The 26,487-nt window shown below is 39.8% G+C and overlaps 1 protein-coding gene across 1 annotated transcript in view; it reads left to right on the top strand.

Moving 5' to 3' along the window:
* REC114 (REC114 meiotic recombination protein) overlaps nt 1-26,487 on the top strand; it is a gene marked incomplete at both ends in the record, with an annotated part of 98,965 nt that overhangs the window by 60,749 nt on the left and 11,729 nt on the right. The window contains one exon of the mRNA XM_080809665.1: nt 22,597-22,680. Within this exon, the coding sequence (XP_080665791.1) occupies nt 22,597-22,680 (84 nt within the window). The remainder of the gene's footprint in view (nt 1-22,596; nt 22,681-26,487) is intronic.

The raw sequence follows: 26,487 nt of genomic DNA, 5'->3' as shown, positions 1-26,487 counted from the left end.
TTCATTTCTGTTTTTGTGTTCTATAACTGATTGGTTCTTTTAAATATTTTCTCTTTGTTGAAGTTCTCACCAAGTTCTTCCACTCTTCTCTCCAGTGTTATGAGCATCTTTATGATCATTAAACTCTTAATCAGGCATATTATCTCTCTTTCATTTAGTTATTTTTCTGTGGTTTTGTCTCGTTCTTTCACATGGGGAATATTCCTCTGTCTCCCCATTTTGTTCTGCTTTCTGTGTTTGTTTCTTTCTGAAGGAGGTAAAACAGCTATTTCTTCTAAACTTGATGGAACAGTCTTGTGTATAGTCAACCCCCATGTAGACTGTGCATGCCTGGTAACTTTGGCTGGTTGGCTAGGACTGTGTCTGGTGTGGGCTGGGGTTCTAGGGCTCTCCATATTGGGCCACCCTGGTGAGATGGCCAGAAGTGAAGTGGGTGTGGCCTGGGGTGGTCTTAGGGTTCTTTGAGCAGAGGTCACCCTGGCAGCACAGCTGAAGCTGAAGTAGATAAGCTAGAGTGTCCTGGGGTTCTCCACATAAGAGGGTTTCCTGAAAAGATAGCTAGAGACAGGGCAGGATGGTTCAGGGGATCCCGGGGTGTTCCACACAAGGAGTATCCTCACAGGACAGCTGTAGGTGAAGTGGGTACAAGTTGAGGTGTCCTGGGGTTCTCAGTGCAGGGGGTGCCCTGGTGGGGAAGCTGGCCAGGGGTCCCAGAGCTCTCCACAGAGGGGCTTCCCTGGTGGAGTAGCCAAAACCAATGCAGGCACAGGCTGAATGTTCCTAAGAACACCCTTCCAGGGTGGATGGAGTAAAACTAGGTGTGAGCCAGGAGGTCACAGAGTGCTGTGCTCCAAGGATGCCCTAGCAAGCTGTCTGGAGCTGGCATGGTGTGGACTGGTGTGTTTTGGAGTTTGTGCCTATGTCGCCTTGGCACATCAGCTGGAAATGTAGTGAGTGCTGACCAGGGGTGTCCTGGTGTGTGCTACACTGGGGCCACCTTTGTGGAACAGCTGGGGCTGGTGTGGGCTAGGAGCCTGGGTCTCACTGAGGTATTAGGCCTGGACCTTGCTCTTGTCCATGCTCTCAGGGTGGAGGAGGGAGCATAAACCATGGTGCTCACCAGCCCCTCTGACTCGGAGAGTGTTCCAGGAGCTCTTCTGCTGTTTGGCAGAGTTCTAGGGCTGGATCTTTTGTATCTATTTGTTCTTTTAAACTGTGGCTCTTTTTCTATGCCCCAGGGCAAACATCCGCTTATGGCTCCTCAATACTATCCTTCCAATGGTAGTTTTTAGCAATGGAGGAGGTGGGGGTGATGTAGGTTCCCCTTTGTTACCACGTCTCCATCTCTCTTGCTGTTTTCCTTGTGATCTACCTCAGAAGCTGTTCAGTCAGCTCTCAGTTCCTTAGGAGGAATTGCTCTATAAATAGGTATAGATTTGGTGTGTCTGTGGAGGAGGTGAGTTTAGGGTTTTCCCATGTTCTCATCCTTGACCAAAACCTCTAGTTGAATTCTTTTGTATGTGGCTGTCCAGTTTTCCCAACAGCATTTATTGAAGAGACTGTCTTTTCCCCATTTTTATTCTTCCCTACTTTTTATTAGATTCATTGACCATATAAGCATGAGTTTATTTTGGGGCTCTCTGTTCTGTTCCATTGATCTATATATCTGTTTTTGTGCCAGTACCACACTGTTTTGATTTATTGTAGCTTTGTAGTATATCTTGAAATCTGAGATTGTGATACCACCAGCCGTGTTCTTCATTCTCAAGATTTCTTTGGCCATTCAGTCTTCTGTGGTTTCATACAAATATAAGTATTATTTTTTATAGTTTTGTGAAAATGCTATTAGTTTTTTATAGCGATTGCATTGAATCTGTAGATTGCTTTGGATATTATGGACATTTTAACATTATTCTTCGAATGCATGAGCATGGGATATCTTTCCATTTGTTTGTCACCTTTTATTACTCAGCCATAAAAAAGGATGAAATGCTGCCTTTGCAACAACACATATTGACCTAGAGCTTATTATGCTAAGTGAAATAAGTCAGAAAGAGAAAGACAGATACCATGATTTCACTTATATGTGGAATTTAAAAATGTAGAATAAATGAATAAACAAACAAAAAGTAGAATTAGACCTATAAATAAAGAATGCAAACTGATTGTTGCCAGAGGGGAGGTGGTGGGGGTTGGGTAAAATGGGTGAAGGGGAGTTCCAGATACAGGCTACTAGTTATGGAATAAATAAGACACAGGAATAAAAGTCACAGTATAAGGAATGTTGTGAATGATATTGTAATAGTGTTGTATGGTGACAGATAGTAGCTATACTTGTAGTGAGGAAAGCATAACTAGAGATGTTGAATCACTATGTTGAACACCTAAAATTAATGTAACATTTTATGTTGACTATATTCAGATTTTTTAAAATAGAGAAAACATAATATTATGAATGAAAAGAGGGATATTACTGTAGAGCCTACAGACATTAAAGAGATAAAAGGATATTTTATTTTATTTTTAGATTTTATTTATTTATTTGACAGAGAGAGATCACAAGTAGACAGAGAGGCAGGCAGAGAACGGGGCGGGAAGCAGGCTCCCCGCCGAGCAGGGAGCCCAATGTGGGGCTCGATCCCAGGACCCTGAAATCATGACCTGAGCCAAAGGCAGAGGCTTAACCCACTGAGCCACCCAGGCGCCCCGAGGATATTTTTAAATATCTTTATTTCATGCCATTTGATTGTTTGGATAAAATGCACAAATTCCTTGAAAAAATACAACTTACCAAAGCTAACAGAAGAAGGGATAGAAAATCTACATAATGCATTGTCTATTAAGGAAATGGATTCCATTATTTAAAATGTTCCCACAAAGAAAACCTCAAGTTATAGAACTTATCTGGTGAATTCTTGCAGATGTTTAAGGAAGAAGAACAACCAATCTTGAATAAACTTCTCCAGACAACAGAGAAAGAGGGTTATAGTCCCTACCTCTTCTTACAAGAAAGGAGTTACAGAATAATTTGCAAGAAAAGAAATTACAGGCTGGTCTCTCTTAATGATCATATTTATGGATAGAAAAGTCCTTAACACAATATTAGCAAATTATATGCATAAAAAAGGCAGTATGTTACAATAAATTAGATTTATTTCAAGTATGCAAAGGTAGCTTAATATTTAAGAATCAGCATATTTCACCACATTGACAGAACATTGAAAAATTATATGACTGTTTTGATACATACAGACTTTTTAGCTTAGCAAAAGAGAACCTTTTCAAAGAATCTACCTCTCTCTCCAGCCTCTTCTCTTGCACTGCCATATATGCACAAATTTCTTCCACCATATATGGAATAGTTTGCACTTCCTGGATCATGTCCTGTTATTTCTTGCTTCTCTGCCTTCACATGTGTTGTACCACCTGGTTCTTTCCCCAATAACTTAAACTTGTTCCTTAGAAGTCTGTCTAGGATTCTGGGAAGGTTTTGGCAGCACAGTCTCCCCACCCCTCATATACAGTAAAAGACATTTGGGTAACTTCCCCCACTACAGTCAATGTGTAAACTCTATTTATTACTCTCAAAATAATGCCCCTTCCCTATAAATATCCCCCCATGTCTAACCCTAGACAGCTCCAGCTATCTGCTTTCTGTTAGTATAGATTACATTTGCATTTTCCAGATTTTCATATAATTGGAATCATACAGTATGAAGTCTTACATGTTTAGTTTTTTCACTCAGTATGCTTTTGAGATTCACCCATGTTATTGCTTGCACCTGTAGCTCATTCTCTCTTGTTTCTGAGTTGTATTCCAGTGCATGAAAATTCCACAAATTGCTCATCCAATTACATGTTCATGGACGTGGAAGTTGTTTGTAATTTGAGGTTATTGTGATTAAAGCTGTTATGAACATTAGTGTACAGGTTTTTGTAGAGATGTATTTTCATTTCCCTTGGGTAAATTCCTGAGAGTGAAATCTCCAGGTAGTATGCTAAGTGGTATAAGCACTTGATAACTTGATAAGACACTGCCAAACTGTTGCCAGCGGAGTTGTACTATTTACATTGACCAGCATGAGTATTCCAGTTGCTCCATATCCTTGGGAACACTCGGTATTTGCCAGCCTTTTTAACTTTAGCCAACCTAATGGGTATGTACTGGTATCTTGTGGTTTTAATTTACATTTCTCTGATAATGATGTCGAGTATCTTTTAATGTATTTGTTGGTCATTACTATATCTTCCTTTGCGAAGTGTCTGTTCAAATCTATGTGTTCAAATCTTTTGCCTATTGAGTTGTCTGTAAGAGGTTGATATATATATATATATATATATATGTATACATATATTGATTTATATGTGAAAGCTGCTATATATGTTTATATATAAATATGTATATAATGTATATATATTCTGGATTTAAGTCTTTTGTCAGATGCGTGTGTTGTGAATATCTTCTCCCAGTATGGGTCTTCCTTTTTCACCTTCTTAACATTGTCTTTCAAAGAGCTAAAGATTTAAAATTTTCAAAAGTCTGATTTATGAACTATTGATTTGTCTATGATTTATACTTTTTGTGTCTGTTCTAAAAAATCTTTGCTTACCCCAAGTTTGCAAAAGATTCTCTACTGTGTTTTATTTTGGAAGTTTTATAGTTTCAGCTAGTATATTTAGGCTTCTGTTTTCTTTTTTTTTAAAGATTTTATTTATTTGACAGATATCACAAGTAGGCAGAGAGAGAGAAGGAAGCAGGCTCCCTGCTGAGCAGAGAGCCCGATGCGGGGCTTGATCCCAGGACCCCGAGATCATGACCTGAGTTGAAAGCAGAGGCTTAACCCACTGAACCACCCAGGTGCCCCTTCTGATTTATTTTCAATTAATTATTGTGTGTAGAATGAGGGTAAGGGTCAAGGTTTATTTTCCTTCCCAAATAGATAATTTTGTTGTCCCAGTATGTTCTTCATTGTGTTATTGTGGCACTTTTATTGAAACTGGTGATACAAATCTTCAAACTTTGTCTGTTTTCAAGCTTATTTTAGCTAAGCTAGGTCCTTTGCATTTCTATATGAATTGTAGAATCAGCTTGCTAGTTTCTAAAAATTTCCGCAAAATTTAAATTGGGATTTCATTATATCTATAGATCAACTTGATGACAATTGAATCTTAACAATATCATAATGCAATCTGTGTACATGTATGTCCTGCCATTTATTTAGGGTTCAGTTCATTGTTACCCTTTTACCCAGGTATCACAGTACTTATACTATCTGCTTCCCATTGTCTAAAAATAGCTATTGCTAATAAGTTTGTCCAGTTTTCTAGTTGTTTATGACAGGAGTATAATTCTTGGTCCTCTTATACCTTCTTGGCCAGAAATGGCATCCTAGCTTTTGAATCTCCTCAAATCACCCCATAAAAATAGATCAAATAGGACTCCAAAGCCAAAGACCCATGGTTAATAGCTACAACAAATCTAGGTGACTAGATGTTTCTGTGACCCTCCAGATATGAGTTGGGGAGGCTAAATCACTTAGAGCTGAAGGTCTGTGTGATACCATCATCTGTGCAGGAGGAAACAGGGAGGCAGCCTAGCTTATGATACCTTGAGAACTAAGAGTATGTCAGGATTCAGGAGTCAACTTGAAAAGGTTCTCACTAGCCAAAGAGAAATAGTTTGGAAATCAAGAACTACAGTTAATTTCAATAGAAAATATATTTAAATTTGTAAGTTTCAAATAATACTTTAAAAAACCCTCTCATTGTTATTATTGGATTAAATGAAGGAACCACCTCATTTTGAAAGCTGGCAAATAAAAGAAGCAAGTATTTATCCTTCCTTTTCTGTTTTTAATCTAGAGTAACAAAGTAGTTGATGAGGCAAATTTCTCCATGGGTTCCAGCTCATAAATGAATAAAGAATGAATGAAAAACTAACACATCACTTTGCAACTACTGATGAAATTAATGGGTCTGGGCAGTGATGGTCAATGGCTGCTAACTTCACTTTGGAAAAGATACTCATATAGAATCACATACTCCCATTTAGGAAGTAGTCTCACAAAATGTGACAACATGAATCTGATCAAGCATATTAATCTATCATTCTACCAATTATGAGAGTACATAAGAAAAGACACCATGGGGGTATGATAACAAAATTTAGTGAGGATTACTCTAGAATAGGGATTGGCAAACTGGCCCATGGGACAGATTTGGCCCATTGCTTGTTTTTCCATGGCTTACGAAGTATGAGCAGGTTTTACATTTTTAAATGGTTGAAAAAATCATGAAATGTGAAAATTACATAAAATTCAAATTTCAGGGACATCTGTGTGCCTCAGTCAGTTAATAAACCTTTGCTTTCAGCTCTGGTCATGATCCCAGGAGTCCCCCAACAGGCTCCTTGCTCAGCAGGGAGGCTGCTGCTGCTTCTGCCTGCTGCTCCCTGTTTGTGCTCTTTTTCTCTGTCTCTAACAAATAAATAAATTAAAATCTTTTTAAAAAATAAAAAATAAGTAAACAAATTTAAGTGTCCACAATTGAAGTTTTGTTGGAACACAGCTATGTTCTTTATGTGTTGTCTGCGGCTGCTTTCATGCTACAGTGGCAGACTAGAATAGTTGTAACAGAGACTATAAAATCTGCAAAACCTAAAATATTTACTCAGTGGCCCTTCACAGAAAAAAATATGCTGATCCCTGACCTAGAAGACTAATGACCTAGTTTCCTCAACAAAAAAAAATGTAAGGGAAAAGAAGAGATGAAAGGAACAACCAATAGTTTGAAAGTGACTTAAACATACCAGTTACCACAGTAAACATGAATCTTACTGGAATCCCTGTTCAAAAAAATGGGGAGCACCTGGCTGGCTCAGTTGGCAGAGCATGCAACTCTTGATCTCGGAATTGTGAGTTTCAGCCCCATGTTGGGTATAGAGATTACCTAAAAATAAAATCTTTAAAAAAATGAAACAATGTAAAAAACAGAGAAATGTGAACATTGACAAAGATATTTGATATTAAAGAATTTTCATTTTAAAAGGCATGATAATGGTTTTGTGGTTATGTTTTCAGAAGAGTCCTTAGCTTTTAGAGATACATTCTGAAATATTTACAATGTCCAGAGTTGTCTCAGTAATCTGAGGAGTGGGGGTTATTGGGTGTGGGTACAAAAAATAGTAAGATTGGCCATGGTATGAAAATTTTAACTGGAATATGGGTACATATGATTCATCATACTATTTTACTGTTTCTTCCTCTTTTGTGAATGTCTGAAAATCTACATTATAGACTTAAATCAGTTATTTAAAAATAAAAGTATTTATTTTTAAAATTATTTATTTTTATTATGTTTAGTTAGCCAACATATAGTATATCATAACTTTTAATGCAGTGTTCAGTTTTTTAAAAATTGATTCAAGGGCCATGTCCTCTGAGCCTTGTAATCTAATGCCTCTTTTCTGTGCTTGTGCAGAAACATGGAATTTACTACATTGGTTGTTACTGCTAAATGATTGTTTGATTTCCCCTCAACTATGCGTCCCTGAGGGCTAAGGCCATGTATTATTTGACTTTGGTCCCTAATACTAATAATCATAGGACCTGGCACATAACCTGGTACATGATAGCTCTTTCGTAAATATGTTTGGAACAAATTGTGACTCTCATAGCATATCTGATTTGTAGACATTAAGGATTTCAAACTATAGTAATCCCTATTTTATTGACATTATTCATTAATTTTTACCATATGCCTTCCAAACAGCCTGTGTTTCAGCATGAAAGGAAACTGTTTATATCTCTTATAAATCAGGAAAAATATAACTCTAAAGTAAATTATAGAATGGGCATGTTCATTTGAGTTATTTGTTTATCTTCATGTGGTTTATCTTCATGCTAAATGTGGAGTAGTTCCTTCCAAATAAGACAGTTATTTCTTCTGCAGGCACAATATTGTGTATTTCTGAAGGTAGGGGAAATATCCACAAAATCTAAGATAAAAATACTAATCATAATGGAATATGAATCGGTGCAGCCACTTAGGAAAACAGTATGAGTTTCCTCAAACAGTTGAGGATAGAGGGATTTCCAGGAGTAGGATGTGTAGGGCAGAGTAGGAGGATCCTAAGCTTACCTCATCCCATGGCTGTACTTATGTAACACCCATATCCTGTAAATAACCCAGAAAGCAACCCAGAGATTGGCAGAATAGACTCTCCACAACTAAATGTAGAGAAAGAGGCCACATTGAAAAGGGTAGGAAGGGTGGAGGAGATGCAGTTGGGAACAAAACTGACCTGTGAGACTGTCTGTAGGAGGAAGGAATGCCGCTGGCACAGAGAGAGGAAAGGAGGACCCCAGATCAGGCACCCTAGGCACAAGGACTTTAACTGGGAAGATGAATTCCCATAACATTTGGCTTTGAAATCCAGAGGGGCTTAACTTTGTGAGTTCTGACTATAGGTGGGGCTTAACACCTGGAACTTTAAAAATCAGCGGGATTGGCTCTTGGAGAGCCCGAGGGCAGAAAGAAACTGAATCCCCACCATTAAAGAGAAAGCACGACAAACCGCTCTGCTGAGATACAGCATAGAAGCAGCAGTTTGAAAAACACCTGGGGTGTAGGGAAGAGAGATTTATTTACTAATCTCAGAACTGTGCTGGAGGGACAGGGATCTTTAGGAGACTTCTCTAAGAACAAAAGAGCTGGTGGTGCTATTTCTCTCCTGTGTCCCTTAGTCTAGATACATGGATGTATGTGGGAACCAGTGCAGCATGAATGTTGTCCATGTAGTTTGCTAAAAGCATGCCCTGCCCCCTTGCTCTTTTGCAGGCCTGCCTCCTCCATCCCGTGCTTGGCAAAAGTCCATCCAGTGTGGTACCACAAACAGGGCAGTGTGCAAGCAGCCCTGACAGGGGCTAACACCACTCCAAAGTGACTCCTGCCCTGGGGAGAGAGGGACATAACCACACGCACCTGTTTAACTCTGGCTCAAGCAATGTGCTGGGGGCAGACATGCAGTCTGACTACAGGCTCTGCCCACAATGAAAGCTTCTCAGGGGACAACATAGGGAGAGCACCCTGCAGTCTGGAGTAACCGCGGCTCTGAAAAATGTCTGACCTAACTCAAGCCTAAGGCATCTCCAGACAGGCCCACTAACAACACAGAGACCAAACCTGCCCACACAGGCAAAGAGGGCCATTGCAGATGACTGGACTGAAGTCAAAAGCAGCAGCTCAGCCATTACAGTAGGGCACATGCAGCACACATAGGAGAAACCCCTGAAGTGCCAGGTTCTGGTAAACAAGAAACATGGCACTGCAGGACACTATAGGATCTCTGCTTCCTGAGGCCACTACTTTTTTCTTTAAATTTTTTTTTTTTATTTTTAAGTAATATCCACACCCAGCATGGGGCTCAAACTCATAACCCCAAGATTAAGGGATGCACACTACATGACTGAGACAGCCAGGTCCCCAGGGCCACTACTTTCAAGAGCAGAAAACATAGCTGACTTTCCTAACACATAGAAATAGAAATATGCAAAATGAGGAGACAGAGGAATATGTCCCAAATGAAAGAATAGGACAAAATCACAGCAAGAGAGCAAAACAAAATGGAGATAAGTAATATGCCTGATAGAGAATTTAATGGCCATACTCACTGGACTTGAGAAAAGAGTGGTGGACCTCAGTGAGATCCACAACAAAGATAGAAAACACAAAAAAGAACCAGTCAGAGATGAAGAACTCAATAACTGAAATTAAAACTACACAAGTGGAAGGCGCCTGGGTGGCTCAGTTGGTTGAGCGACTGCCTTCGGCTCAGGTCATGATCCTGGACTTCCAGGATCAAGTCCCGCATCGGGCTCCCAGCTCTTTGGGGAGTCTGCTTCTCCCTCTGATCTTCTCCTCTCTCATGCTCTCTCTCACTCATTCTCTCTCAAATAAATAAATAAAATAAAATAAAAAAGCTACACAAGTGGAAATAAATAAGGGAAACAGAATGGGTCAGGAACATGGAGGACAGAGTAATGGAAAGCAGTCAAGTTGAACAAGAGAAAGAAAATATAATAAATTGTTATTTTTATATAATATACATTTATATATATATTAAAAATATAATAAATAAAATAATAATTTAAAAATAAGACATTGGGTGCCTGGGTGGCTCAGTGGGTTAAGCTGCTGCCTTTGGCTCAGGTCATGATCTCAGGGTCCTGGGATCGAGCCCCGCATTGGGCTCTCTGCTCAGCAGGGAGCCTGCTTCCCCTCTCTCTCTGCCTATTTGTGATCTCTGCCTGTCAAATAAATAAAATCTTTAAAAAAAGAGAGATTAAGAGAACTCAGTGACACCATCAAGCCTAAGAACATTTACATTATAGGGATCCCATAAGGAGAAGAGAGAGAAAATGGGGCAGAAAATTTATTTGAAGAAATAGTAGCTGAAAACATCTCAAATCTGGGGAAGGAAACAGAACTCCAGATCCAGGAGACATAGAAAGCCCCCAACAAAATCAATGGAGGGAGGTCTGCACTAAGACATACGATAATTAAAATGGCAACAAGTAGTAATAGAGAATTTTATTTACTTTTTTTAAAGAGGTATTATTTTTTTTTTAAGATTATTTATTTATTTATTTATTTGACAGAGATCACAAGTAGGCAGAGAGGCAGGCGGGGTGGGGGGGGAAGCAGGCTCCCTGCTGAGCAGAGAGCTTGATGCGGGACTTGATCCCAGGACCGTGGGATCATGACCTGAGCTGAAGGCAGAGGCTTTAACCCACTGAGCCACCCAGGCGCCCAGTGATAGAGAATTTTAAAAGCAGCAAGAGAAAAGAAGATAGTTACATACAGGGGCTAACTCCATAAAGCTACCAGCTGATTTTTCAGCAGCAAATTTGCAGGCCAGAAGGGAGTGGCATGATCGATTCAAAGTGCTGAAAGAAAAAAACAAAAACAAACATGCAACCAAGAATCTCTATCCAGCAATGCTATCATTTAGAATAGGAGATATCAGGAGTTTCCCAGATAAATAAAAGTTAGAGGACTTCATCACCACTAAACCAGCCTTACAAGATATGGTAAAGGGATTCTTTGAGTGGAAAGGAAAGACCATAAGCAGGAGTAAGAAAAGTAGGATGCACAAAAGCAGTAAAATTAAGTATGTCAATAAAAATTAGGGAATTCACAAAATAAAAAGAAATAAAGTGTGACACCATATACTTAAAATGTTGGGATTGAGGGAGAGGAATGAAAATTTAGTGCTTTTAGAATGGGTTCAAACGTAACTATCAATTTAATATAGACTGCTATATGCATAAGATGTTATGTCTAAATCTAATGGTAACCAAAAATCAAAAACCGGTAATAGGCAAAAAATACAGAGAAAGGAATATAAATATATCACTAAAGAAAAGCAGTGACCTGTGAGAGAAGAGAGCAAAAGAAGAAAGGAACAGAGAAAAATTACAAAAACAACTATAAAACAAGTAATAGAATGGCAATAAATATATACCTATCAATAATTACTTAGAATGTAAATGAATTCAGTGCTCCAATCAAAAGATATAGGGTAATGGAACAAATGTAAAAGCATGACCCATCTATATGCTGTCTGTAAAAGACTTATTTCAGGGTGCCTGGGTGGCTCAGTGGGTTAAGCCTCTGCCTTCGGCTCAGGTCATGATCTCAGGGTCCTGGGATCGAGTCCCACATCGGGCTCTCTGCTCAGCAGGGAGCCCGCTTCCTCCTCTCTCTCTGCCTGCCTCTCTGCCTACTTGTTATCTCTCTCTCTCTCTCAAATAAATAAATAAAATCTTAAAAAAAAAAAAGACTTATTTCAGCCTTAAAGATAACTCCAGATTGAAAGTGAAAGTGGGATTTATTCCTAGAATGCAAGGGAAATATCAACAAGAGAAAGGAGAAAAACCATATGATCATTTCAAAAGACAAGGAAAAGGCATTTGACAAAGTACAACATCCATTACGACAAAAGTTCTCAACAAAGTAGTTTTAGAGGGAACATACCTCAACATATAGTAAAGGCCATTTATGAAAAACCCACAGCTAACATCATACTCAGTGGTGAAAAACTGAGAGCTGTTCCTCCAAAGTCAGGAACAAGACAGGGATGTCCACTCTATTTTTATTCAACATAGTACTGGAAGTCCTGGCCACAACAGTCAGACAAGAAGAAGGAATAAAAAGCACCCACAGTGGTAAGGATGAAGTAAAACTATCACTATTTACAGATGACATGACACTATAGATAACCCTAAGGGCTCCACCAAAAAACTACTAGAACTGATGAGTGAACTCAGTAAGGTTGCAGGATACAAAAATCAATATACAAAAATTCATTGCATTTCTGTACACTAATAATGTATCAGCAGAAAGCAGAAAGAAAAAAAACTAAGAAAACAACTCCATTTACAATCGCACCAAAAATAAAAAACTACCTAGGAATAAAATTAACCAACGAGGTGAGAGACCTGTACTCTGAAAACTATAGAACATCGATGAAAGGTATTGAAGATGACACAGACAAATGGGAAGATAATTCATGCTCATGTGTTGGGAGAAAAAAAAATATTGTTAGAATGTCTATACTACCCCAAACAATATACACATTTAATGTAATCCCTATCAAGATACCAACAGCATTTTTCACAGAACTAGAACAAATGATCCTAATTTGTATGGAACCACAAAAGGCCCCAGATGGCCAAAGCAGTCTTAAAAAAGAACAAAGCTGGAGGTATCACAATTTCAGATTTCAAGATACACTACAAAAGCTATAGTAATCAAAACAGTGTGATACTGGCACAGAAATAGACATATAGATCAATGGAATAGAATAGAGAGCCCAGAAATAAACTCATGCTTTTATGGTCAGTTAATCTAGGACAAAGGCAAGAATATGCGTTGGGAAAAAGACTGTCTCTCTAACAAATGGTGTTAGGAAAACTGGAGAGCTATGTGCAAAAGAATGAAACTGAACTAATACATGCAATAAACTTGAAATGGATTAAAGGCCTGAATGTGAGACCTGAAACCATAAAAATCCTAAAAGATAACAAAGGCAGTAATTTCTCGGACATTGGCCATAACAGTGTTTTTCTGCATATGTCTCCTTTGGCCATAGAAACAAGAACAAAATTAAACTGTTGGGACTACATCAAAATAAAAAGCTTCTGCATAGTGAAGGAAACAACAAAATTAAAAGACAACCTACAGAATGGGAGAAGACATTTGCAATGATAACACGATAAGGGGTTAGTATGCAAAATATTTAGGGCACTTATACAACTCAACACCAAAAAACCCAAATAATCCAATTAAAAATGGGTAGAAGACATGAACAAACATTTCTCCAAAGAAGACATACAGATGGCCAAAGGGCACATGAAAAGATGCCCAACATCATTCATCATGAGGGAAAGGCAAGTGAAAACCACAATGAGGTATCACCTTACACTTGACAGAATGGCTAAAGTGAAAAACACAAGAAACAACAAGCGTTGGTGAGGATGTGGAGAAAAAGGAGCCCTTGTGCACTGTTGGTGGGAATGCAAACTAGTGCAGCCATTGTGGAAAACAGTGTGGAAATTTACCAAAATTAAAAATAGAATTAATATAAAACCCCCTAAGTCCTCTACTGGGTATTTACTCAAAGAAACGAAAACAGTAAGTTGAAAAGATAAATGCACTTTATGCTTAATGCAACATGATTTACAATACTCAAATTATGAAAGCCCAAATGCCCGTTGAATAATGAGTGGATAAAGAAGATGGGTGTGTATATACAATGGAGTATTATTCAGCCATAAAAAAGAATGAGTGTGATCTTGCCATTTGCAACATGCAGGGTATAATGCTAAGTGAAATAAGTAAGTCAGAGAAAGACAAATACCATATGCGTTCACTCATATGTGGAAACTAAGAAACAAAACAAAGAAAAGACGAAAATACTCTTAAGTATGGAGCAGAAACTGAAGGTCACCAGAGCGAGGTGGGTGGAAGATGGGTGAAACAGGTTAAGGGGATTAAGAGTACACTTTATCTTGATGAGCACTGAGTAATGTCTAGAAATGTTGAATCATATTGCATACCTGAAACTAATGTAACACTGTTGTGTTAATTATATTTGAATTTAAAAATAATTTTTAAAATGTAATCCTTGGGGTACCTGGGTTGCTCAGTCAGTTAAGCATCTGCCTTCAGCTCAGGTTATGATCTCAGGGTCCTGTTATCAAGCCCCACATCAGGCTCCTTGCTCAGCTGGGAGCCTACCTCTCCCTCTCCCTCTGTCTGCCCCTCTGCCTACTTGAGCTCTCTCTCTGTGTCAAATTAATAAATAAACTCTTTTAAAAAAAAAAGTCTTTTAAAAAAATGTAATCCTCAAACCAACTCTTTAAAAAAAAAAAAAAGATTGTTAATTACTTATATGAAAGAGAGAGAGCAAGAGCACAAGCAGGGGGAATGGCTGAGGGAGAGAGAAGCAGACAATCCACCGAGCGGGGAGCCCAAATGAGGGGGTGGTTTGCCCCGGGGCTTGACTCGAGGTTCAATCCCAGGACCCTGAGATCATGACCTGAGCTGAAGTCATATGCTTAACCGAGTCACCCAGGCACCCCAAACCAGCTATGTTTTTTATCTTTTTGTTCCCTTCTATTAGCTTAATAAATAACAGTTGATTATGATTATTAAAAATTTAATTTTTAAAAATCCCAGTTCTTTTGCTTGCTTTCTTTTCTGTGCACATTGTTATCTTCATATTCTGTAGCAACCCTTTTATCATGGATATTTTTTTCTTGTTTTCAGTGTAATTTGAACCTCATGAACCCTGAGCTCCAGGGAAAGTGAGTCAAAAACACAACGCTGGGGCGCCTGGGTGGCTCAGTGGGTTAAAGCCTCTGCGTTCGGCTCGAGTCATGATCCCGGGGTCCTGGGATCGAGCCCCACATCGGGCTCTCTGCTCAGCGGGAAGCCTGTTTCCTCCTCTCTCTTTGCCTGCCTCTCTGCCTACTTGTGATTTCTCTGTCTGTCAAATAAATAAATAAAATCTTTAAAAAAAACAAAAACAAAAACAAAACACAACGCTGGGGCGCCTGGGTGGCTCAGTGGGTTAAGCCTCTGTCTTCAGCTCAGGTCATGATCCCAGGGTCCTGGGATAGAGCCCCGCATTGGGCTCTCTGCTCAGCAGGCTCCCCCTCTCTCTCTGCCTGACTCTTTGCCTACTTGTGATCTCTCTCCCTGTCAAATAAATAAATAAATAAAATCTTTAAAACACACACACACACAACGCTGAAACTTAAGATAGGATCTAGTTACTAAATAAATTACTGGCACCTGAATACCTCACGTTCATCAAGAAGCCCTTTGAATGGTCTGGGCTTGGGGACTGGGTAGGTTGTCCCCAAGTGATATCCCCAAGTGATAAGTCACTGAGTTATTTTTGTAACCATATTCTCCTCTGCTGTTTTCCTCTGAATCAGGGTGTTTGTAGCAGGTGTGAGCATTTTTTAATTGTTATTTCCATAAAAGCAAAATGCTGTGTTTTCTTCACTTATCATATCCGGCATGGTTTGAAAGCTAATTTGCCTAGCTAAATGCCAACAACCCCTGTGATGGCCTCCTAGCTTGCCTGCTTGCACCTGAGAGGTGTCTGAAGCACTAAAGAAACTAGTTCAGTGATCAAATCAACAGCAAGGGAAATGGCTTGGTTTGGAGAAGGGCATTAGACATTTTTTCCCCACCACTCTTAGATACCAAATTGTCTACCTCTAATATCTGCATCCATTCATTTAGGTCCTTTTCCCCCTTCTTTTGATGGCTTTCTTTCTGGTAACTTAATTATTTATAATAACAAAGGACAAGGAGAATGTGAATAACTAAAATCTAGAAAGGAACTTTGTAATTTATAATACTTGAAAACCAAAGCTTGTGGCTGTGTGTGTATGTGTGTGTGTGGCATTTGTGCCACTGCACCTCAGGGAGACTGGAGCTGGACAGCAGGAGGGGATGGGCCACAGGGTGATCAGAGGACATGGCGGGGGTGGGGGTGGTCAGAAATTGGCACTCTATTTCAGTTAGCCAGCATATAGTACATCATTAGTTTGAGGTAGTGTTCAGCAATTCATTAGTTGCTTATAACATCCAGCACTTACCACAACATGTGCCCTCCTAAATACCCATCACCCAGTTACCCCCTTCCCTTATCCCCCTCCCTTCTGTAACCCTCAGTTTGTTTCCCAGAGTCCAGAGTGTCTCATGATTTTTCTCCCTCTCTGATTTCTTTCCATGCAGTTTTCCCTCCCTTCCCCTGTGGTCCTCTGCACTACTCCTTATGTTCCACATATGAGTGAAACCATATAATTGTCTTTCTCTGCTTGACTCATTTCACTTAGCATAATCACCTCCAGTTCCATCCATGTTGATGCAAATGGTGGGTATTCATCCTTTCTGATGGCTGAGTAATATTCCGTGTATATATGAACCACATCTTTATCCATTCATCTGTTGAAAGGCATCTTGGCTCCTTCCACAGTTTGGCTGTTATAGACATTGCTGCTATGAACATTGGGGTGCCTTTGCCCCTTCTTTTCACGTCTATATCTTTGCGGTGAATACTTAATAGTGCTGGGTCTAGGGTAGCTCTGTTTTTGATGTCTTGAGGAACCTCCATACTGTTTTCCAGAGTGGCTGTACCAGCTTGCATTCCCACCAACAGTGTGAGAGGGGTCCCCTTTCTCCCCATCCTTGCAAATACTTATTGTTTCCTGTCTTGTTAATTTTGGCCATTCTTACTGGTATAAAGTGGTATATCAGTGTGGTTTTGATTTGGTTTTCCCTAATGGCTAGTGATGTTGAACATTTTTTCATGTGTCTGTTAGCCATTCATATGTCTTCTTTGGAGAAGTGTCTGTTCATATCATCTGCCCATTTCTTGACTGGATTATTTGGTTTTTGGGTGTTGAGTTGGATAAGTTCTTTATAGATCTTGGATCTATATCTTGTCCCATTCTGTGGATTGCCTCTTGGTTTTGTTGACTATTTTCTTTGCTGTGCAAAAGCTTTTTATCTTGATGAAGTCCCAAAAGTTCCTTTTTGCTGTTGTTGCCCTTGTCTTTAGAGACGTGTCATGAAAGAAGTTGCTGTGGCACTCCGTTTTTTATTCAACAGACATGCAAAATACAAAGATGGATACACCACAGTTCTTGCTCTCATGGAGTTCGCAGTGAAGTGGGATCTAGGAGGAAACTGAGTTAGAATGACAGACGTGTACACAGACGTGATAGCGTGTAGCACCTGTACACGTGATAGCGTGTAGCACCTCCCACCTGCTGAATTCTGGGCATCTTATAGGTCTTATTTTCACTCCATCCCTGTGCATCACCTAAGACCCTCAACTGTTCACTACTTGAAAGCCTCACTCCCCTTAGCTTCCACATGCCTCTCTCTGAGACATAACTTTTTGGCTCCTGTCCTTTTAGTTGATGGTAAATTTGGTATTTTCCAGAGTATTCCACTCTCTTTCTCTTCCTACCTTGTACTGTTAATTCCCAGCCATTTTCCATCCCATCACTTTGAAGAGATATGGCAGACTCTCAGCAGCAGCAGTGACTTTGACCAGGTGAGGGAACAGTGTCCTGAGCATGAGGGGGAGAGCCCTTGGGTGACTCTAATGCATTATTCCTGCCCTTGGGTGGCTTCTGTGTCTTTTTTTAACCCATAGCACAGTGCTCATCCGTAGTAGGAGCCCAGGGATGGTGAGTGAGTCTACAGTAGCGGCTGGTACAGTTGCTGTAGGTGGACAGAACAGGGCTGCTTGTCTCTCTGAGAAAGTCAGGGGAGGCTGCTGAGAGGAGCCATCAGCTGAGCTAAACTGAATTTGCCAGATGGATAAGCCTTAGAGGAGATTCAAAGAGGTGGATTTTCAGAGACCGGGCGATGAATTATTAAAATCTCGGAATATATTAATGGCAAGTGGTTAGGTACAGAGATTTCTTTACTAAATCCCAAAGTATTAGGATGAAAAAGCTCTTTTTGAATCTTCAACAAGATTGGAATAAGTCAAATAAAAGTAAGATGTTCTGTATCATTGGACAGGTAATAAATGTATGGGCCTCATTGTTCCCAAGAAGTACTGCCTTGAAATATTCTGTTAATTTTAATAAAGAGCTTCATTCTTGCATTCACTGACAACTTATTGAAGCAGCTGCTAGGGTCAAATGCTGTAATAGGTGGTATATGTACAGTAGTGAGCAAAACGATCAGAGCCCCTGCCTGCACGGGGCTTCTAGTCGAGGGGAAAACAGACGTAAAGCAAACAAGCCCTGCAGATGCACGACTGTAAAGGATGCGGGTGGGGAGGTCTAATAGGCTGACCTAAATGAGATTAGGGATGAAATGAACAGTGATTAGAGGTTAATTAGGCAGAGAGAAGAGATATACAGAGTTCAAAGGTAAAATGGTTTGGACAAATTGATGAAGAAGAGCCCTATCATGTCTCAAATAAGATGCTGTCAGGTTTGCCTGGGGAGTTCAGTTGGTGAAGCATCTGCCTTTGGCTGGGGTCGTGATCCGAGGGGCCTGGGATGGAGCCTGCCTCGAGCTCCTTCACTGGGCTCCCTGCTCAGCAGGGAGCCTACTTCTCCCTCTGCTGCTCCCCCTGCTTGTGCTCTCTTGCTTTCTGTCAAATAAATAAATAAAATCTTAAAAAAAAAAAAAAAAGATGTTGCCAAGAAGGAGACCACACCTTTCTCCAGGTGGCCACTGCCCAGAGTCCTAAGTGGAATGGCTGCTGGGGCAGAGCCAGTAGCATTTGCTAAACATTGTGCTAGTTGCTGGGGGAGTAATAAGACACATTGGAGAACCTGCCTTGCCTGCCCAGGGGTTCTTCCTCCCTCTGTGAAATGTAGTCAGTTAGGAGGTAAGTACAAGATCCTGTGAGAGCATAGATTCTGAGAGGTCAGCCAACTTTGTCTTGTGGGGGATGTTTGGGATAAACCTGGGTTTTCAAAAATCAGTGAAAAAGGAAGCCATTTCAGGAATGGGCTGCACAACAAAATGCAGGTGTGAGGAGCATGGTACATTTGCAGAACTGCAGGGAGTTTCACATGGCTCTAATACAGCGTTTATATGAGAGTCGAAGGAAATAATCAGGCATAAAAGGCAGAGAAGCCAAATGTTAGATATTTATATGCATCAAGGAATTTGAACTCTATCCTGCAGGTGTTTCTTGCAGGGGGTGAGGGAGAGATGAGATGGTGGCAACGAAAGGGAGTGACTTCATCCAATTTTTGTTTTATAAAGGCTGCTCTGGCGGTAGCACAGATGGATGGAGAAATTAGGCCTGGAGGAAGGGGCACTAGTTCTAAGGATAGTGCAGGGATTCTGGGGACAACTGGCGGGGGTCTGATGGAGCAATGGCCGTGAACATGGGGAGAATGGTCAGGTGGAGAAGCTCTTTGGGGATGGTATCTCTGAGACTAGAAGATTTCATGGTGTTGAGGGAGGAGTGAAGAAAGGAGGAGGTGAGCGTGATGCCCGGTGATAGGCTGGGTGTCAGGCAGGTATGTGTGACACCATTCACCGAGGCAGCACCACGTAGGAGTGACAGTGTTTGTGGAGGGAGGACAGCTCTCTGGATGCAGCTGGGCATGCTTACACTGAGAGAGATCTGTGGAGCTGTCCAGTGGAGATGTCCTAGAGAGCTCTAACTGGACCAGAGACAGGAAGATGTGAGATCTGACCAGGGCCAAGAGCCATTCATTTCTTTTCTTTTTTAATCAGCTGTTTATTCTAGAGTAGTTTTTGATCTGCGGGAAGGTTATAAAGATAGTACAGCGTTCCCATGGACTTACCATCTCTTTAGGTCGCACTTCCATCTCTTCCTTGAGCTTTTGCTGTGGTGGAATGTGGGTATCTTGTTTTCACAGAGATTCCCATATATATGCGGGATAGGCTTATGTGGTTCAGAACTCAAAGCAACATAAGACAAAAAATCTTCCTCTAACCCCTGCCCCCATCTGCACTGTTCCTCCCACTCCCTACAGATAGCTATTTTTATTAGTCTCATGTTCCAGTTTCTTTTTAATATAAATGCAAGCAAATAATAAGAATATACATTGCATGTATCCTCCCTTTCTTATACAGAAGGTGGCATATTACAGGCATTGCTGTGTAGCTTGCTTTTTGCTGAACAGTATACTATGGAGATCAATACAGAACTGCCCTGAGAAGGTAGCAACAGGCTGGCCATGCATGGCTACTGGGCACTCAAAATGTGGCTGGGGGATGAAAGCCAGAAGTTTAAATTTAGTTTAAAGTTAGATTTTAAAATGGCTGCAGTGTAACTTATGTTCCCATTAAATGTTATTTTGGTGGAATGACATTCCACTTTAACCATCAAAAATAGTTTCCAAATTGAGATGCAGTATATGCATACAATACCATGGGGATCACAGACTTAGTTTACATTCTCTGTTTTGATACTACCTTAATGTTTTACAGTGTTAAATTTGAAATAACAGTTACATGTAGAAATAACGTTTCTGACATAGAAGTTAAACAAAATACTTAAATTTTACCAACTTTTATTTTTAAAATGTGGCTATTAGTAAATTAAAAATTACATGTGGCTCAAATTATATTTCTACTAAACAGCACTGATATAGAGCATTTATTATTTCTTACAGTTGGATACTGCTGTAAAGAGTACCATATTAAAAAAAAAAAAAAAAAGTGGGACGCCTGGGTGGCTCAGTTGGTTAAGCAGCTCCCTTCGGCTCAGGTCATGATCTCAGAGTCCTGGGATCGAGTCCCACATTGGGCTCCTTGCTCGGCGGGGAGCCTGCTTCTCCCTCTGCCTCTGCCTGCCACTCTGTCTGTGCTCCCTCGCACTCTCTCTCTAACAAATAAATAAATTAAAAAAAAAAAAGTACCATATTTTATTTAACCAGTCCACTGTTGATGTATACTTGACTTGTTTCTAGTCTTTTACTGTTAAAAATGCAGAAATCCATAGCCTTGTCCTTGCATCACTTCACACACGCGCAGGTGGATCTGTGAAATGAATTCCCAGGATGGCAGTTGCCGGGTTAAAGAGTATTAAATTTGTAATGTTGATCCTGACAAATTACCCTCCATAGGAATTGCACCAGTTTGGGGACACCTGGGTGGCTCAATTGGTTAAGCATCTGACTCTACTCAGGTCTTGATCTCGGGATTGTGGGTTCAAGCCCTGCATTGGGTGTGAGTTCATGCCCAGCAGGGAGCCTACTTAAAAAAAGAATTGTACCAGTTGTGCTTCTGCCAGTAATGTGTGTGAAGTGCCAGGGTCCTTGCATACTGACATTTTATGCTACACACGTTTGGGAGATCTAATAGTGAATGCATTTCTTTTTTGCTAATTCTGAGAGTTTTAAGAAGAGATCACAGATGGTTTGCCTAACTTCTCTTTTCATTTAAAAAAAAAACCTAGTATTAATGACGAAACTCTACAATCAACATTTTAGAAGTGACTCTTTTTCTTTTTTAAATGAAAATGCGGAGGAATTAACATCCAGTTTTCCCAGACTCTAAATTTCTCTGGAAGTTGTGGTTTCTCTGTATCCAGACTTAGGAAGAGAGAGGCCAGGAGGGTTTGTATTTATAAGGGACGACATTTTCTTCTGTTTTCTAATTGTTGGGTTTTTTTCCAATTCCTCCAATTCCTCCTCAGATCCCTTCAGCAGCCTCCCCTGGCTGCGGTGTGTGAACAGTATAAGGGAGACAAGGGAGATGGGCAGGGGGCAGGCAGGATTCACGTACAGCCTTACCATCTCTTTGGTTTGGTTTGGTTCCCAGGATCAGTTTTACTGAGTGCTGAACACATTCTCACTTCACGGGCTTCCTAAAACAGGAAATCCTCTGATAACATAATTGGGGCTTATGAGTGCACACAGTGGTTAAACAGCCAATTCTGTTTACTTGATTATTAATAAGCTGCAGACAGTTCATCTTTCTACCATTAGGCTCTAACTGCTGTCTCTCTTTTGAGGCTAGTGTGCCCTCTGCTGCCCTCTCTGCCTTTTTTGGTTTTTTTTCAGACTGAAATGAAGAACGAGACATTCAGCATCCAAAAACAAGTTGCTTCAATTTTTCCATTCTTAGGAATCTGAAAATAAGATTCTCATGAAGAGAACTCTGGCTGTGTGGTTAGAGATCTGTCAGACAAGCTAATAAATTAGTATATTGGAACCCTTAGCTTTCAGAAACATAAGCTCGTATTTTGGCAGATCAGAAATGTATTTTACAACAGCTATGACTGGACATTTGCTTTAGTATTTCATTGATTTTCAATATGAAAAGGTGAAGCAGTGAAAGCTGAGACTCTCACTGTGGGTCAGGTGGGCAGAGCACTGGGCTCAGGGACTTACTGGAAGGGTCATCCTTGGCAGCGGTTGAAATTGAGCCATTTCCATATTGTGCTTACTTTCAGAATGAATGTACAACTTTCTAATAGGAGGCAGCTGCTCCAGAGCTGTTCTTCATGTCCCTTTTTGCTTCTATAGCTAATTGTGCTTAATTGTTTTGTTTCAGGAAGGGTTTTCACTCATTGGTAGCAAGAACTGGTTGAAGATTGTGAGACGCATGGATTGTCTGTTATTTGGAACAACAATAAAGGCAAGAGGCCCCGTGGCCAACTGTTTTAAGCGAACAATCATACCCTTCTCATCTTCTAAGTGTGCACAGGGGAGTGAGTGGGAGCTTCTCTTTGCAGGTGAAATGGAACCGGGAAGATCACGTATGTTGAAAGACTTGCCCTCTGAGCAAAATGTGAACCCCGGGTTGCAGAAAGGCAGCAGCCCGTCAGTGAGAGGATGTTGCTGAGGACCCAGGGCTTTGACTGATCTGTCAGCACCCATCTGACGCAGTGGCGGCCCAGCCGTGCCCTATTCCCCAGGCACACGCTCGGGGGACGCGGGACACGTCATTGTTTGTCTCACTATTTTTGAGTGCTTTATTGAGAATGTCTTTTCATTTTCCCTCTTTAATAGTAAAAAAAATCCCTTTTATTTGCTTTCTGACTGCATTAAACATCAAGAATGATTCTCATCAAAGACACATACAGACTAATCACCTGGATTATTTTCTTTCAGAAATAACTATAAAAAACCAATCTGTTAACATTCACCAAGTAGGTAATATTGGAATTTAGGTGAAAGATCCTGATTTTTCATGGGCTCATAGACTGAGAGTTAGAAGAGCACCTAATAGAGCATCTAAGGGAAATGGCTTAGCCTGGGATCCACAGACCCTCCAAAGGGTCTCTCAAGAATTCAGGAGACCATGGGTTTTCACTGACCTCTAATTGGAATTTATCATTTCCTTCAATTATGAATGTAGGTGTCAGACACGGTCGTATTAGATCTTTGTATCAATAGAAATCAGCTAATTTCACCACATCATGGTTGTTTCTGAGAGCTTCAGCGTCAGCCATGCTCAGCACTGCCGCAGAATTATGGTGGTAATTAGGCCCGCTGTTAGACCTTTTATTGCCTATGTTAATGAGCATATATACTGTTAGTTCACAAATTAGTGTTTTAATATTGTGGTAGACTACTTCAGGATAATTGGTTTCCTTTACAATCTAATGTATTTTATGTGATTGCAAACGTTTTGAAAAGTGGTCCGCTGGCTTCACCAGACTGCCAAAGGGATCCACGCACATACTTGGAAACCCTATTGCACATTTTCAGGAGTTCCTGTTTTCATTTTATGTGCGAGGGAATGGAATTCAACTTCCACTACTAGTTTAGGTTATAAGTAGCTGTCAGAGAGCCGGGCCACCCACTGGCCTTCTGACTCCTGGCCCTGGCCCGTGTCACGCCAGAACAACACGAGTTTGAACTTACAGGTCTGCAGGTACACAGAATTTTTTTTTTCAATAAATACTGTACAACACTGTAAATGTATTTGCTCTTCCTAATGATTTTCTTAACATTCTCTTTTCTCTGGTTTACTTCATTTTAAGAATACAGTATATAGGGGTGCCTGGATGGCTCAGTGGGTTAAAGCCTCTGCCTTCGGCTCAGGTCATGATCCCAGGGTCCTGGGATAGAGCCCCACCATCAGGCTCTCTGCTCAGTAAGGAGCCTGTTTCCTCCTCTCTCTGCCTGTTTGTGATCTGTCTGTCAAATAAATAAATAAGATCTTTAAAAAAAAAAAAAGAATACAGTATATAATAGATGTAACATTGATCAACTGTTGATCAACTGTTCGTGTTACCGATAAGGCTTCCTGTCAACAGTAGGCTACTAGCAGCTAAGTTTTGGGGGAGTCATAAGTCATACTTGGGCTTTCAACTGCGCAGGGGTCAGCACCCCTCACTTCTCACTCTACAGTCAACTATATATGTCTTTTACACCAAGTTTTTAAGTTTTTTCCTGATATATATTACTGTTAAAAATTTGAACTATAAAGAACATCAAAGCCAAGCAACTTGACCATTCCAAAATAATTATTACTAACATTTTGAAGTTCTTACATGATACATTCTTTCAGTTAGGATAGCATTCAAATGCATGTGACAGAAAATCCAGGCATAATGGCCCCCCAAATTAAGGGTTTATTTTTTTTTTTTCTACTAGATGACAAATCCAGAAACAGGCAGTTGCTAGCATCGGCTCAGCAATTTCACAGTACTAAGGTCAACGTCTTTGCAATTCCCCTGGCCTCTCCCTCGTATTTACAAAAAGGCTGCTGTAGCTCGACCGAATTTCTATTCAAGGAAAACCAGCTTCTTCTGTCCCTTTCATAAGAAAAGCAAAAGCTTTCCTGTACGGCTTCTTTCCACTTTCCACAAAAGAATAGGTCTTCTTATGTCTCATGGACCAGAATGTAATGTGGCCAGTCTCAATTTGCTGACATTAGCAAAATGAGCGTTTGGCTTTCTCAGCCTCTCATATATATCTGCTCATGGCAGTGAACAGTGTCTACCGCACAGATCATTTATACCTTTGGGTTTGTATTACATGGATCGCTTTGTTCCTGCTGTCTTGTCATGGAACATGACATCAGGAACATGATCCTGAGTCACGACCTTCTTAGTCTTTGAAAACGTGATTCTTCAGGGCTACACAGCATTTTATTGTTTGCATTCAACATGATTCAGCTAATTCCCAAGTTTTCACTATTATAAAAATGTTTTGATTTTCATAAGGATTTATTTACAGGGCTCTTGAGATAGGAGTCCTAGAAGTATGTGTATTTATTTTGTCAATGTGTCCTCTCTATAAGTCACCCCATTTTTATAGCACTAGTGAATTTAAGAATGCTCATTTATCCAAATTCTTTCCAATAGGGGGATATAATTTAAATTTTAAAGCTAGCTTCCAGTCTGATTGGCAGAAAGGAACATCTTCCTTTAATTTGCATTTCTTCAGTAACTAATGAGAATGAACCTTTTTTGCGTATTTGTTAGCCATCTGTATTTCTTCTGTGAATCACCTCCCTACTGGTTTTATTTTCCTCTTCAAAGTGTTTAGACAATATGTATAGAGATTAGTTATATACACATATACATACAGATTACATGCTATGTAGAAATATTTATTTATGTAATTTGTGTAATTTATATATATATGTATATGTCATATAGATGTAGATTTTAGAAATATTTAAGGTTAAGATCCTTTTGCCCACTGTTACTGTGAATGCTGTTCTTTATCCCAAAGATATTTCTAGCTGCTTATTATTAGACTTTTTCTGAATTAGTTGAAATTTGGCTTCCTGACCAAACTTTCATTAACTCTGATTTGTTAATTTTTTAATTTCTAGGAAAGTGATTTTATAATCTACAATGACAATTTTATTTTTTCCAGTAGTTTATACTTATTACTTTTCTCACCTTACTGAATTACCTAGACCTTTCAGAACACAAATTCTATGGTTATACCATCATCCTTGACCTCTTGTTGACTTGAATGGACAGTTGTGTTTAGACGTTAAGAACATTTCTAGCTGTTGATCAGATATTCTTTACCATGTAAGGGAGATAGTCTTTCAGTTAAATTTTATTTACTAATACTTTTATCAGGATTACATATTAAATTGATTTATCAAAATATTTTTGATACCTTATCAAGATCATGTCTTTTTTTTTTTCTCCCTTTTTGTGATCTGTTGACTTGGTATAATAATATTGAACCAACAGATTCTTTTTTTGGCCTTACCTGGAAAAGGGTATCTTTGGTGTTTCTTGCCTTGGATAACTTTTAATTAACCAAGTGTTAGGTAACAAACACCATTAAGTTGACAAATGGAAGAAGTGTTTTGAAAATAAAGTTTTCATTCTGTTAACAGCAATTAAATATAGCTTAAATCCTGTGGGTAAATAAAAGATTATATTTCTTTTCTCTCTGGATGAAATAAGCAGATTGTTTAAGTTCTGCTTATTTGCAAATTGGGCTTCTTTTTTTCAGTAATTCT

This window comes from Martes martes, assembly GCF_963455335.1.
Source record: "Martes martes genome assembly, chromosome: 7".
NCBI classification, from domain to species: Eukaryota; Metazoa; Chordata; class Mammalia; order Carnivora; family Mustelidae; genus Martes; species Martes martes.
Note: the sequence above shows the minus strand (reverse complement) of the source record. Positions and strands in the feature narration are given on the sequence as shown.